This window comes from Nicotiana sylvestris, chromosome 2, assembly GCF_000393655.2.
Source record: "Nicotiana sylvestris chromosome 2, ASM39365v2, whole genome shotgun sequence".
NCBI lineage: Eukaryota > Viridiplantae > Streptophyta > Magnoliopsida > Solanales > Solanaceae > Nicotiana > Nicotiana sylvestris.
The window spans coordinates 194,310,928-194,326,122 of record NC_091058.1 but is presented as its reverse complement, the minus strand read 5'-3'; the positions used below and the strand labels follow the sequence as shown (position 1 = coordinate 194,326,122).

Sequence of the window (15,195 nt, the reverse complement as noted above, 5' to 3'; positions counted from 1 at the left end):
GCATTTGAATTTTAATTTGTTGACTCTTGCTAATTATTTTTTTCTCTATTTTATATTCTTAAATATTTTTATTTTCTGCCATGAAAAATAAGTTTGTTCTAACGTGATTGTGTCAAATATTTAATTTATAAAAGTCAATCCCATACCCGCATTTCGGAACCTGACCAAACTTATAAAATCCGAATACCCATTCAATAACGAGTCCATCCATACCAAAATTATTCAATTCCGAGCTCAAATCGACCTTCAAATCCTCAAATTATAGCTTAGAAAGTTTTCACAAAATTTCTCAATTTTTCCAACTCAAAACACTAATTAAATGATAAAAATAATGATTGATTCATGTATAATAGTCAAATCCGAGTCAAACTCACTTACCCAGATCACCTTGAAAATCTCTTCCAAAATCGCCCAAAACCGATGTCTCTAACTCAAAAGATGAAAAATGGATTAGAAACCTCGATCTGCCCCTTTTCGGCCCAGTGATTTCGCATCTGTGGTCCAACAACCACCTCTGTGGTCCCGCACCTACGGAAAATCCATCGCAGGTGCGGCTTTTTCATTATGCCCAGGGACTTCCGCTTCGACGAACAAAAGACGCTTCTACGAGCCTACTTCTGTGGACCAGTGTCCGCTTTCGCGGTTCAACACTAAAAGCCCAAATTCCACATCTGTGATGAGACTCCCGCTTTTGTGGATGTGCATCTGCGTATCTTCTTCCGCACCCGTGCAACCTATGCACTAGGCCAAGTCTCGCTTCTGCGGCTCTGAGGCCTCTTCTGCGGTGCCGCACCTATGGCCCAAAGTGCATAGGTGCGATTGCACCAGACTCAGCAGTGCTTCAACAATCAACTAAGTCCAAAATGAACATGATTTCAATCCGATTCACACTCGGGGCCTTGGACACCATCTGAACATACTATCAAGTTTCAAAATACATAACGAACATACTCGAGGCCTAAAATCACATCAAACAATATCAAATTAATGAATCACAACCCAAATCAAACATATTTAATGCACGAACATTCAACTTCCAAAACTAACGTCGATTCATACCAAATCAACTCTGATTGACCTCAAATTTTGCACACAAGTCGTAAATGATAAAACAGACCTATTTCAACTTCTAAAATCAGAATCCAACTCAGATATCAATAAAGTTAACTCTTGGTCAAACTTCTAAACCTTCCAAACCATCAACTTTCTAACTTTCTACAATTCAAGCCAAGACAGCCTACGAACCTCCAAATCAATATTCAAACACGCTCCTAAGTTCAGATTCACCATATGAAGCTATTGAAATCGTCAAAACTCCATTCCAGAGTCGTCTATACAAAAGTCAAACTCCGGTCACCTCTTTTAAATTAAGCCTCCAACTTTTGAACTAAGTGTCCCAATTCAATTCGAAACTCACCAAAAACTAAACTAACCACCCCAACAAGTCACATAACTACAATATAACATAAAGGAGGCAATAAATAGGAGAACAAGACTAAAATACTGAAAACGACCGGCTGGGTCGATACATTCGTTCTCGTCTTATCTTATTTTATGGTAAGTTCATGTTCCCTTTGTTCCTTCCCCCAGTTTTTGACTAATTTTATTTATTTGTTAATTTCCTACTAATTAAAATAAAAAGGATTTAATAAATAAAATATCTGTAAGGCCCTAATATTAAAAAATTAACATGGACGTGTTCAATTAAGGAAAGGACTTAGGTAAGTTAAAATCTTAATCGATTCCGATTTCTAAATTGCTAAATTTTAGGACTTTTTACATAATTTAAATAAAGAAAGATACAACAACAACAACAACTTAGTGTGATCCTAAAAGCGGGGTATGAAGAGGGTAGTGAGTATGCAGACCTTACTTCTATTCCAAAATAGTAGAGAGTCTGTTTCTGAAAGACCCTCGGCTCAAGGAGACGAACATATTAAATAAAAAAAGATATAATAATTAATATTTTAGTTGCTTTTGAACTCCTAAATTTTAGGAAAGACTTATCAAATTACAATTTTATCTAATATGAATTTTAAAAATTATTTTTAACGGATAAAAAAGACGGACAATATTTCGCTAATGAGCTTCGTGCTTTTAATATAGTATATATATATATATATATATATATATATATATATATATATATATATATATATATATATATATATTCCATCAAAGTCTTTTTTTATGACAAGTTCTTTAATACAGAGGTTATATCTATCATTTTCTAAAACAATTTTGAATCAAGTTCTAATTCTCCCAATCTATATCAGATTGAAACGTTCATTCTAATTCACCCGATCTATATCAGATTGAAACATTCATTTGCCCCATTTTATAATATGAATTAAATTCAAATTGCCAATTAGACTCACGAGGCCTTGACTGAAAAAGAAAACATTATTTCCAATACAACTAATGTTAAAAGTTAGAGGGTGTTTGACTAAGCTTATAAGCTGGTTGACTAGCTTATAAGCACTTTTCGGTTTATCAACACGTTTGGTAAAGTTAAAAGTGCTTATAAGCCAAGTGCTTATAAGTAAAAAATAAGCCAAAAGTCATAAGCTAGTCACCCTCAGCTTATGAATTTTTAACTTATAAGCACTTTAAGTTTGACCAAATTTTTTACTATTTTATCCTTAAAATATTCCTTTTTAGAACAAAACTCCTACATCAATACTCACTGCCTCAAGTATTCAACCTAAACCCCCTTCCCCTCACCCCCTCCCCACCTCTTCAAGCCTGCAATTCTCATTGACTATTTAAGATAAACAAATTCTATATTCCTTTGCATATTTATTTCTATATGATTGTGTATTAATATTTATACTTTTGAACTGTATGTAATAAATGAGGACATATCAAATTTTTGGTGTATTGCTTTCTAAGTGTTGTGGTGATGAAGACAATGTTTGTTTCTCTTCAAATAATTTGTCCTATTTAGGTTTATTTTTTACTGAGAAACTTTTGTCAATTTATTAATTATTATAACTTATGATTATATGCTTATCATAAAAATTATCTTATCTAAGCACAGTTGTATTTAAAATAAAATGACAAATAAAATATTTTGTATTTGAATCGATCTGAAATCTAAAATTTTGAAGAAATTGCGCCCTTATAAGTGTAAACAGTTCTAAGGTTATTTAATTCATTTTAACATAAAAAGAGCTTATCAGCACTTTTTTTTTATCAAATATTGCAGCAACTTATTATCAATTTCAGCACTTGTATCCAAATATGTAGCTGCTTATTTATTAAAACAGTTTCAGCACTTACAAGTGCTTTTCAACAGCTAATGCTTATCAGCTACTTCAAATCAGCTAATCCAAACAGGCTCTTACATAATTATTGACTTAAAAAGCTATTATCAGTAAAAACATCATTCATTTTTTTTTCTGCATGATATTTTTTAAAATTCTAGACTATAGTATGTCATTCAAGTTTTTCTCGTATTACTGGAATGGAGTTTTTGAAAACGAAAATGCTTGATCAAAATAATTTAAATAGTAAAAACTACGACACATTTCTTTGCACAAGTCTTTGTGGGACTTAATCCATGTGTACTCACATAAGCATTTTTCCAATTTTTGAATCTAAAATTTACTTGTGATTCTTTTAGGTTTTGCTGAATTTATGTAATATGTATTATTATATTTTATAGTACGTCATATTAGTGCGAGATCTCGTTCAATGAAGTAAACATGTAAAATCTTACTCGTCCTAGCTTGAAGAGTTGTGAGAAATTTATTCTGAAAAATGCAATTAAATTACCAGATTAAAAAAATCATTTTTGACATTTTTTTTTTTGCAAAATTTAACGAAAAAGTTTTAGATAAGCGCCTTTAGGAGAACTCTTTCTTCACTTTCAAAAAATTTCCACGAACAAATGCAAGCAACGACGGTCGACGTGGGAGGGAGGAGCATGACGAATTCGGATATCACAATCCGAACTGGTGTTCATTCGGTATCCGACCCGAAACCCGTAATTTAATTCGATACGCGAACCGAACCGGAACCCGCAATCAGCAGCATAAGAAAACATCCAATCACACAAAAGCCGACCTCTCGCACTTTCTCTCTCTTCATAAGCCTCTGTGTGGTTGGTTCTCTCTGTCTTTCTCTCTCTACCTTCTTCGAGTCTCATCCTCTCTACAATTTCCTCTTCTTCGATCCACTCATCACTTGTGAGTCCAATCCTTAAACTCTAACTTCTTAGGTCTTTAATTTTATTAATCGCCTCTTTTTTTTTCTGATTTTTGTTAAGATTTAGCACTGTTTGCTTGTTATGTATTGAGTTTTGAACTGATTGGATGATTTTATTTATAAAATTTTGATTTAGGAGTTTTTGATTTGAGTCTGATAGATAAAGTTCTTTTTGTTTTATTTTATTTGATATTTTTGGGAGATTTTAGATAAATCTTATTCTTTTTTACTAGCTCGCTGTGTTATCAGAGTGTATATTGTTGTATTGGATCGATGTGTTTGATTAATGGAACAAATGGATTGAGCTTTTGAGTTGATGAGTTTTGACTTTGGATTTCGGTGTGAATTTGACATGGATTTCTTAATTTTTATTTTGAAAGTAAATGTGCATATTTTTTTAAATTTAGCATAATTTTTTTTTTTACTGAGAAAACCTAGAAACGTTTGAAAATGGGCATTGTACGAAAAAAATGCTTGACACTCCAAATAGTGATAGTGGCAAACAATTTAGGACGAACACATATAAGATCTCTATGTAGTTGTTTGTTATTTTTTTATTGTAGTTTTTTGTTATTTTTTTCCGGTTGATGATTGTAGTTTTTTTTTTGGTGTGAATTCTGTCAAACTGTAATTAATGTAGGAGGCTTTTTACTTGAGTTTCTCATAATGTGGGGTTGAAATCATTAGTCGGAAGTTGCAAGTCACTATAGACACTGTTTGGTGAATGAATGATTTTGTGGCTTGGGAATTAGTTATAAGCATCTTGTTAACAGAAGTATATTTTCGGGTGAATTGATTGTGTGGTTGAAATATATTTCTGATTGGAGTTAATTATGGCATTTGTATTCTATTCGAGTTTTAAGGCAACAATGAGCGACCAGGGAGATAAGGCATGTCCTCTCTGTGCTGAGGAGATGGACTTGACAGATCAGCAGTTGAAGCCTTGCAAGTGCGGATATGAGGTTTGTAGATGCTGTTTCCCCTTCTATTTGTTTAGAAAGTTCTTACGCTAGAATCTATCCTTTTTGAATGTATTCTTCAGAAGTGGGTCATCAATAAGACGATAATTGCTCAGCTGAATATAGTTTGGGGTTAAAGCATCTGAGGGGTTAGGTTTTTGATATCTGGAAGGTCTGCATGAGCAGTTCAAAACCATGTTGTTTCCGTTGAACTTGCTCTTAAACTTAAAATTCTTGAACCTCAAACCTTAACTAGTATGTATACTGTGGTTGCATTATTGTAAACTGTGCCAGCAATGGAATATGTATACCTAAGCTGCCTGTCATGATGTACCCTTATACATGTCCATTAATTTGCTTTATTTGCAACTCCAAATTTGTTATCTCCGAATACCTGGGTGGAGAATTTGGGTGGCTGAATTCATGAATTGCTTAAGGGCCTATTTGGACAGGGAAAAAGATTTTGCTAAAGAAACATGCTTTGAAATTGATCAAATTGTGTTTGGATAGCTGTAGTTGTTTGAAGGAAGGTTGTCAAAGTTTGAAGACTTGAGAGTGGAAGTTGAAGATTTTAAAATTTTATTTCAGATACGCCTTTAAATCATAGGTTCTTCAAGTTCAAATTTTTTATTCTCAATTTCATAGACAAATGCCAACTTGCAAACTGAATTTATTCCCAAGTAAAATCTCTTCTTTGATTTCATTATCATCTGGATAAGGATAAGGATTTGTTCATTTAAAGAACACTCTTCTATATTTTTTTGATTTAGATTTTGATGTTTGTTACTCTCTATGTTTCAATTTAAATGACACACTTTCCTTATTAGTCCGTTCAGAAAAGAATGACACATTGCTATATTTAGAAATTATTTGACTTTACACTTTTTATTTCACCCCCTTTACCCTTAGTGAGAAGTTTTTATAGACACAAAAATGGCATGGCCCCATAAAGCTTTTGCCCCTTAAGATTTTATGACCACATATTTCAATAGTCTTCATATTTTTCTTAAGCTTTGTGCCAAGTCAGATTACAACATCTAAATTGAAAGGGAGGGAGTATAAGATTTATCAAGACCACCTCTTTGAGATTGTATTGAAGTTTTAGTTCTTCTCTTTCTTCCCTTTTTTAGTTTTCGAGTTTCCTGATTCATATTTTCCAGTTGACACATTTAAAATCTAATATTCCCTTCGTTCACATTACTTGTTCACTACACTAACAATTCATTTTTACTTTTACTTGTCCATTTTAGCAAAGCAAGAGAAAGATAGTTTTTTTTTCTGTTTTATCCTTATCATTAACTATTCATTTCCCAAATTATTTCCCAATTTATTTGAAATGCTATTATTATTATGGATACAACAACATACAACAAACCCAGTGTTATCCAACAAATGAGGGTTGGGGAGTATAGGCACACACCTTACCTCTACCTTGTGTGTGGTACAAAAGTTGTTTCCAATATGCCATCGACTCAAGAAAAGCGTTTTAAAAAATAGGTTTGAAAATATAAGAGTGAAAAAGCTAAGATGAAAATACAGAAGAAAAAAAGTGTTGACAGCAAAAATAGTAAAGATAACCAAACTAAAAAAATAGTAGTCATAAAATTGAAGAATAAGTTGTTAATAGCCCTAAACTAAAATTATGCTCCCCCATTGAAAAGAGAGAAATTGTTCCATTATAATAATAATAATAAGAAGAAGACAGATAAGGTGTCCTAAACTAGAATTATGCTCCCCCACTGAAAAGAGAGAAATCGTTCGATTATCTACTAACCTTCTACCTTAATCCTCAACCTTCATGCTCCACTAGGGTCATGTCCTCGGTGAGCTGAAGATGTTCCATGTCCTTTCTAATCATCTCTCCCCAATTTTTTCTCGGTCTACCTCTACCTCTCCTTAGATCTAGCACTGTCAATCTCTCGCACCTCGTCATTGGAGCATTTGTGCTCCTCCTCTTCACATCTCTGAGCCATCTCAGTCTCGCTTCCTGCATCTTGTCCACTACGAAGGCCACTCCCACCTTGTACTATATATCTTCATTCCTAATTTTATCTCTCCTAGTATGCCCCACTCATCCACCTAAGCATCCTCATTTTTGCTACTTTCATCTTGACTAGTCCGATAGACCCTCGACTCGGATTCCCACAAGTGAGGTTTGGGGAGTACGCAACGGGCTGTTTCCGATAGACCCTCGATTCGGGTTACAAGAGTCAAATTGACTAATTTTAGTTCTGAATTCGGACATAGACTATTTAATTTTTTGAAATAAATTTTACATACTTAAAATCTACATAAAAAGTACTACAAGTCACATTAGTTAACAATTCAAAATATTCACATTAGTTAATAATTCAAAATATTTGAAAACTATTTGCAAAAAATATGGTCAAACAAAACCTTGTTTGACTTCCCAAATAGTAAAAGTTTCATTTTTGTTTGAAACGGAGGGAATATACGGGAGTGAATGGTGAGACACTAAAATCTAACTTATGCACAAAATGAGTATTGCGAGAGATGTGGATACTGCGCCGACCTCCAGATGCACTGGACCGAGAGTGAAACCATGGTGAGTGGCAGTGTTAAAAAAGGGACGGAGTAGACCTAAAATCACATGGAAGGAAGTTGTCTCGAAAGACCTACAATCTCATGTATCCATGGAGACCTAGCAAAAAATAGTGCACAATGGAAGTAAAAGATCTTTATAGGCAATACTAGTTAATTGGGAATACGTTTGTCATGTTAGTACGTCTAATTTATGCTCTATGCTTTCTATGAGTCTTTTAGTCATGTCAGATTTATATGCCAGTATGAAATATAGAAAACTTCTTGTTCTTTTTATTTATTTTTCTTCTGTTACTAAATTGGTTTGAGATTTGTTGTATAACAACATACCCAATATTATCCTACACTGTGGGGTCTGGGGAGGATAGTGTGTACGCAGTCCTTATCCCTACTTTGTGAGGATAGAGATTTGTTGTATTATGTTAATTTGAAATGAGATTAATAGGCGACATAATTAGTGAGGATTCATATGGCCGACCCCAACTTGGGATTGAGGCAGAGCTGTATTTTCTTTCACATGTGACCTTTACTCCAATGGCGAATTTATTAGTAGATGTAGGTTTTAACATTTGATACATATTTCTGACAGATATGTGTCTGGTGCTGGCATCACATTATGGATATGGCTGAGAAGGATAATACAGATGGGCGGTGTCCAGCATGTCGCACTCCTTATAACAAGGAAAAGATTGTTGGCATGGCAGCTAAATGTGATAAGTAATGACATGAACTATTTTGCATCTTAAGACAATCTCTATCATAGAGCATACAAATCTACATTTTCTGCATTATTGATAATCTTTGGTGTTGACCACAGGGTAGTGGCTGAGATGAGCACTGAAAAAAGATTGTCGTCTCGCAAGGGAAAAAGTAAAACAGCAGATTCTAGGAAGCAACTCAGCAATGTGCGAGTCGTTCAAAGAAATCTTGTTTATGTTATGGGGTTGCCTCTCAGTCTAGCTGATGAAGATGTATGTACCGTTTGTTGTGAAATCATCAGCACCTCTCAAGAATAGAAAAGAAAAAAATGCACTTAATTATCTCCCATTGAATCTCCCTGTTTTTCCTCACTTTTTTTTTTGTGTTTCTCAAAAGCAGCTTCTACAGCAGAAAGAGTATTTTTCGAAGTATGGGAAGGTTCTGAAGGTGTCTATGTCTCGTACAGCTGCTGGTGCTATTCAACAATTTGCAAATAATACTTGTAGTGTGTAAGTTTCGTTCCTGATATGAGTTACCTGGCTGCTTGAAAATTGACAATTGACAATTGTAATATGTCTCAAAATTTCTTATGTCTCACACAGTTGTCCGAGTTATCAAATATTATCTAGGTCTTTATATCTTTTGACATCTGTCAGTGCAAGTTCCTTCATATTGCTGCAAAAATAAGATGTGAAAAAATGGTACAAGGTCAAGGCCTCCAATGATTTACCAAGCCTCTATACCCTGTGTTTTATTTTTTCCTTTCCCTGGTGCTTTGGAGGAAAAAGGATCATTGTGAACAGTCATTTGGTTGGATGACAACCTGTTGTTTGAGCCTCTTCCTTGTTTCTCAGTCTTCAATGTTTTCTATATGCTCCTGGTAGAGAATCACTTTTTCTAATAAAGTTTCTCTACTTTGGCAAACACCTTGTATGCTTCATCCCATCGATAAACGTTATAAAAAATAAATTTTGCTGCCTTGGTTAGCTCCTATTTGTGCTAAGACAAATTTGACACGACACATTGCATGTGTTGATTCCTTATAGCTCTTCTGCCTCCGAAAATTCTTATTGTTGAAAATACTGGAAGCTGCAGGAACATGTATTTAAGAGTAGTGTGTCCACGGAACATCCAACCAAAATCTCACTAGTTCCATTGTTGAATTTTTGATCCAGTGACACTTCATTCATCCCCTGCTCTTTCTACAATCATGAAGCCCCCTTATCCCTTTGTTGTGTTCTCATCATATTTTGTGTTTGCTGTTTGAGATCCTCAATTCATATGTAGTCTTTCAATCACAACACCAACACCAAAAAAAAAAAGAAAAGTTAACTAGTGTTGAAATGTTCTGTACAGATATATTACCTATTCAAAGGAGGAGGAAGCAATTCTGTGTATTCAGTCTGTACATGGGTTTGTTTTAGATGGTAGGCCTCTAAGGTAAGTGCAATGATTGGTTTATATATGCAGCTACCGTTAATTCTGATGTTTGCATTAAACAATTTAAATTCCTTGTTTGCAGAGCTTGCTTTGGAACCACAAAATACTGTCACGCTTGGTTGAGAAATGTGGTATGAGTTTGAATTATAATTTGGAATAAATCACTGACTAGAAATTTGCATTTGATCCTTCTATCGATGAATATCATAATGTAATCGAAGATTAGTTGTCTCTTGGTTCAGCCCTGTATCAATCCTGATTGTTTATACTTGCACGAGATTGGGTCACAAGAGGATAGCTTTACTAAAGACGAAGTCATATCTGCTTACACAAGGTATTGGGATTATTCAGCTGATTATGCTTTTGGCTCATCTAACTGCAGTTTATGAGTGATGGAATAGCTGCCAAGTAGTATATAGCATTTTTTAATAGAACATCAATTAGTAGGTTCATTTCCTGGCTTTTCGGAGGAGACGTCCAGCTTAAGTCTGCACAATAAACTATTCGAAACATTTGTATTTCAGTTGGTCTTTAATAAATTACTTATAGCTATGCCATTATCAGAAGACTGAACTTATTTTCCTGCGTCTCTGTCCTATTCATGCAAATGTTTACTGGATAGCTAATTAACGTGCATAGTTATTTTGAAGGAGTAGAGTTCAACAAATTGCTGGGGCCATTAATAGTACGCAACAGCGATCAGGGAGTATGTTACCATCCCCAGCAGAGGAGTACTGCAGTCACAGCTCTGCTGCTTCAGGGAAACCTATTAGTAAAAATGCTGCTACTGTAAGATTTTCTCGTTCCATTTGCTTACCTTCTTATTCTCTTCTTATGCTTCTCTTCCCTTCCTCGGTTTTAGGAAGGGAAAAAGATAGTTTTCTGTTGTGGGGTTGAAGGGGGGAGGAGTCAATTGGCTGAGAAGGCTGGACATTGTGCTCTTTTGTGGTCTTAAAAGTTAAAATTCAGACATTTCTTTCTTTTTGTGGTTATATTGGATGATTGTGATTTGCGTTCATATATGCTTATATTTGAAGTTTGAACAAATTTACCACTGCTAGAAAATTTTTCAGCATTATGCCAATGTTTCAGTCGCAAGTGTGAAATTTTTTAGTGTCATCTACCATGCAGAATTCAGTACCCAATGTTAGAGGCTCACCACCAAATAGTAGCTCTGGTAGATCCGCTGCTCTTCCTGCTGGAGCTTTATGGTATGCACTAAGCAGATCTACTTTTATTATCATTTGTATGTGGTGCTATTTGTTAATATTTATCTTGTTTACTAGGGGAACACGTGCATCAAATAATCAGCGGCCACCTGCCAGTGTACCATGTTATAATGGACCTCTTAATAAGAAGCCGGAGACATGTAATCCAGCAGCGTTTTCTACAGCTGTTGGAAGCACAAGTCAGGTTTCTTTACTGCCTGCTCATGCAGGAAAAGAAGCAGTTCATACTTTAGAAAATGGAACTACTGAAGAGAAAGGGAACATAGAGACTTTAGAACCTGTTAAGCAGTACGCAGGAGCAGATCCTCGAACCTATACTTCTGAGAACCTCTCTCTTCTGGTACCTCCTGCTTCGTCATCTATAAACACTCAGTTACATAATGTTCCGTCATTAAAGGACAAACATAAACATATAATGCCAAACAGTACCACAAAAGCCTTTGATATTTCTGTAATGTCTAATGGACCTGGTTTTGCAAAAGATTCCAATGATACCACAGATATTAAGATCCAGAATATATGCTCTGATATGTCGTCGTTGAGCATTGATAGACATAAAAAATCACAGCGCAGCTACATTGAGCAATGTAGGGAGCCCTTGCCATCTGAAATGACTGGGGAATCTGTGGTTTCTGCAGATGAGATTTGTATCTCAAAAGAAAAATCTGATTTGAGATTTGATGCGCATACTAAAGTTATACAAGTTGCTACTCCTGAAATGGAGGATGATTTGCTATCCTTTAATGAACAGAGACATAGGGATCCGGAAGTAATTATCGAGAAAGTCTATTCGCCAAATCTTTCCCTCTCTTTACGCTCTCCAGCGCAGCCTAGTGGTTATTCTCCTCAGCTGACTAATGGTGGTGGACCTGTCAAGAAGGCCAATATGCAGTTATACAGGAGAACTTATTCAGTATCTCAGGCGTCTACTATTGAATCATCGACTAATGGATACCTGGGCAATCTATCAAATTGTGTGGCTGATTTGCGAACTATCAATGGAAGTTATTATCCGTTGCCTAACGAGGGTAAGAGGATGCATGTGGAAAAGTTTGAAGGTGAAGCTCCTAGCGAGATCTATAGTACTAAGGTTGATAATGGAGAGAGCAGTATAATATCTAATATTTTGTCTCTGGATTTTGATCCTTGGAATGCGTCATTAACTTCCCCTCAGAACCTTGCTAAGTTGTTGGGAGAAACTGATAACCAACAAGGGTCTCTTAGAGTGTCAAGCTCAAGAAAATTAACGAGTAACCAATCGAGGTTCTCTTTTGCAAGAGAAGAAGAACCTGCCAGCCCATCAGCTGATTGTCAACCGTCTCTAAGTTACATTGAACAAAATTTTAGTCATTTTGCTCATGGTCATGATTTTTCTAATAGCAGAAGTTATCAACTTGAAAATATTGGTACTCGTAATGGTTTCTCTGTCGCGAATAATGAGGAATCAGTTGGTTATGGCAACAGCTTTTCTCATCTCTCTTCTAACAAGCTATCAGGTCAGTTCCTGGCTCGTCTTTGTGGTTCCTTCTCCCGTAACTGCGTCTTATAGTGTTTCAAGTTTCAGTCAAAGTGTAGTTGAAGAAAAAGGAAGAAAAAAGAAAAAGAAAAGTCTGAGTGCCTCTGGTTTAATTTTTTTCTGGTGAATTTTATAACAGTGTCCAGACCTCAGATGTCAGCGCCTCCAGGGTTTTCAGCACCAAACAGAGCACCACCCCCGGGATTTACTTCTCATTATGAGAGAATGGAACATAATTTTGACTCTCTCCATGGTCTGTTATTACAAAGGCCTTTTGTTTTTTCTACTTTGTTTACATAATATATGTATATTTTGATGGTTTATGTCAAATCATTACATTTTGCAGGGAGTCACTTGCTTGATACATCCTCGTTGCACAATCAATATCAGGCTCCGCCAGTTGGAAATGTGAGTAATGGGGACATTGAGTTTATGGATCCTGCAATTCTGGCAGTTGGTAAAGGGAGGATTCCTAGTGGCTTTGATCTCTCAAGCTTGGACATGTCTTCAGGTTTTTCTCCACAGTTAAGCACTTTAGAAAATGAGAGAAGGCTTCAATTACTGATGCAAAGATCTCTAACTCCGCAACAGAACAAGAGGTTTGCTGATATGGGGGACAATTTTTCTCCATACAGTGATGCATATGGAATTTCTTCCAGGGTTGTGGAGCAAACTCTGGCCAGCAATCAATTCCCATTTGATGGAATTTCTCCCAGGGTTATGGAGAAAACTATGCCCAGCAATCAATCATCATTTGATGGAATTTCTTCCAGGGTTCTGGAGCAAGCTCTGTCCAACAATCAACCTCCTTTTTCACAGCTGAGTCATCCCCAGACCATGAACTCTGTCATGTCAAATGGTCACTGGGATGGCTGGAATGGGGTTCAGAGTGGAAATAATTCGGGTGTAGCGGAACTCCTCCGAACCGAAAATGTGGGCCTTAACAAGTTCTTTACTGGATATGAGGACCCAAAGTTCCATATGCCCAATTCTGGCACTTTGTATAATAGAACATTTGGGATGTAATTGTGGATCAGAGGTTTTATTGAGCTGAGTAGTTATCAAAGAATCTACATATCAGAATGATCATATGTGACTAACTGATTTGATCTCGAGATGCTCAAATGGCTAAGAAGACGTGAGGAAACAACGGAGTCACTCCTGGTAAGGCGAGGCTGACTCATGACTGTCTGCATGAAGCTGGCTTTCAGATTGGTGAAGGAACAAACCCCCTTAAATAGGGTATCCATAAACCAACAGGTTAGCAATTCCCAACCAAAGTTTACAAACTCTTCTTTAGTGTCTTGTGACCAAAGTAAGTGTGAGGTTGCAATGGCCCAGAGCTATTACTTTTTGACATTTTGACGAGTTTGTTCCTGTTTAATTATGTGTTTCCATATACATTGATTTCTGCTTTTGGTTTATGATTTTTCCAGTTGAAAGCTGAGGTCGATGCTCAACATGGTGGTTTAGATGGAGCGTCATGCTTGACTGGTTCTGCAGATGATTCTCCTGTCAGTGTTCTTGGATGTGGGTGGAGAATCAGGTTATATTATTGAAGGAACACAGCTCATTTTTGTCAAGAACAATAATACTGTAGCTTGTTTGCGGGATTGTAAGTAAAATTGGGATGAGTTGAATAAGTTGAAATCTGTTTTATATTGCTCTTTCGCCTCTATTTTGGGAACGGATTTCAACTATGAGGTGGACAAGATTACTATTGCAGTGACCAGATAAATGTTTCGTTGTTTGTTGAAGATGGGGAATAAGCTGCTTATTCTTCCCAATATCATTTACGAAAGGAAACTAAGGCACTTTTGTTACAACTTGTCAAAATTGATCTGTCTTAGGTCAGTCAGGTACTTGCATAATTTTTGCCTGTGTGTTCCCCAAGTTGAAAGATGGGCGGGAGTTTGGTTTTGCACCTTTTTGCTGTCGTCTTTGGAGGTTCTAAAGACTGAAGGAGGAATGTATGATCTATCTTGTGACAGGCCTTGCTTTTTGTTTCTTGTTTGTTTTCCGAGTGTGCTGAGTTATGTACTGAAAAGAACTGAGGTAGGTAGTTGGGTCTTCAAGGATTGGGAATACAATCAATACATGGAGAATCCATGCCTGCTACACTTTAACTGTAAGCCTTCTACATTTCGTAACTAATTATGCAACTCTTTCGGTTCTAGTTTATGTGAACTTATTTCCTTTTTGGTCCGTGCAAAAAAGAATGATCACTTTCTAAATTTGGTAACAATTTAGTTTAAACTTACAATTTTACCCTTAATAAAAAGCTTTTATAACTACACAAATACTCTTGATCCCTTTTTGACTTGTTTAGAACCATATTCCAAAAGTCTTTATTTTTTTTAAACTCTGTCCGGTCAAACAGGTTCACATAAATTGGAGCGGAGGGAGTATTAAAAAAGAAAACCTTAAGCAGGTTGAGCCTAAGTATTCTGTTCAAAAACCTTCACATTTTTCATTTAAAAGAGTTAGAAGTTCATTAGATCGTTCAAGTATATTTTTTGTTGAAGTTAGAAAGGGTTTTTTTAAAGTTGTTTAGGCGTTAATTTTACTCCGAAAAAAGTGG

The 15,195-nt window shown here is 35.8% G+C and overlaps 1 protein-coding gene across 4 annotated transcripts; it reads left to right on the top strand.

The window, feature by feature from the left end:
* The first annotated feature begins 3,992 nt into the window (after window positions 1–3,992).
* LOC104240339 (uncharacterized) lies at window positions 3,993–14,790 on the top strand. 4 transcript variants are annotated; one of them, XM_009795170.2, is made up of 14 exons: window positions 3,993–4,190; window positions 5,073–5,171; window positions 8,320–8,447; window positions 8,548–8,701; window positions 8,829–8,938; window positions 9,786–9,869; window positions 9,952–10,000; window positions 10,112–10,203; window positions 10,526–10,658; window positions 11,001–11,080; window positions 11,156–12,594; window positions 12,754–12,867; window positions 12,961–13,874; window positions 14,051–14,790. In XM_009795170.2, exons 2-13 carry the CDS (start codon window positions 5,079–5,081, stop codon window positions 13,638–13,640), a joined length of 3,156 nt encoding a protein of 1,051 aa, XP_009793472.1. In that variant the 5' UTR covers window positions 3,993–4,190; window positions 5,073–5,078; the 3' UTR covers window positions 13,641–13,874; window positions 14,051–14,790. The 4 variants fall into 4 exon arrangements, with proteins under 4 accessions (XP_009793472.1, XP_070024487.1, XP_009793470.1 ...); XM_070168386.1 differs by having other exon boundaries at window positions 3,994–4,190; window positions 5,066–5,171; window positions 10,520–10,658; XM_009795168.2 differs by having other exon boundaries at window positions 3,996–4,190; window positions 10,520–10,658.
* The last annotated feature ends 405 nt before the right edge of the window (window positions 14,791–15,195 follow it).

Coding starts and splice junctions, on each gene's coding strand:
- LOC104240339 (XM_070168386.1), top strand. CDS start 5,079: ATGAGCGACCAGGGAGATAAGGCATGTCCTCTCTGTGCTGAGGAGATG. Junction 10,659..11,000: donor TTAGTAAAAATGCTGCTACT/GTAAGATTTTCT, acceptor TCTACCATGCAG/AATTCAGTACCCAATGTTAG. Junction 11,081..11,155: donor CTTCCTGCTGGAGCTTTATG/GTATGCACTAAG, acceptor CTTGTTTACTAG/GGGAACACGTGCATCAAATA.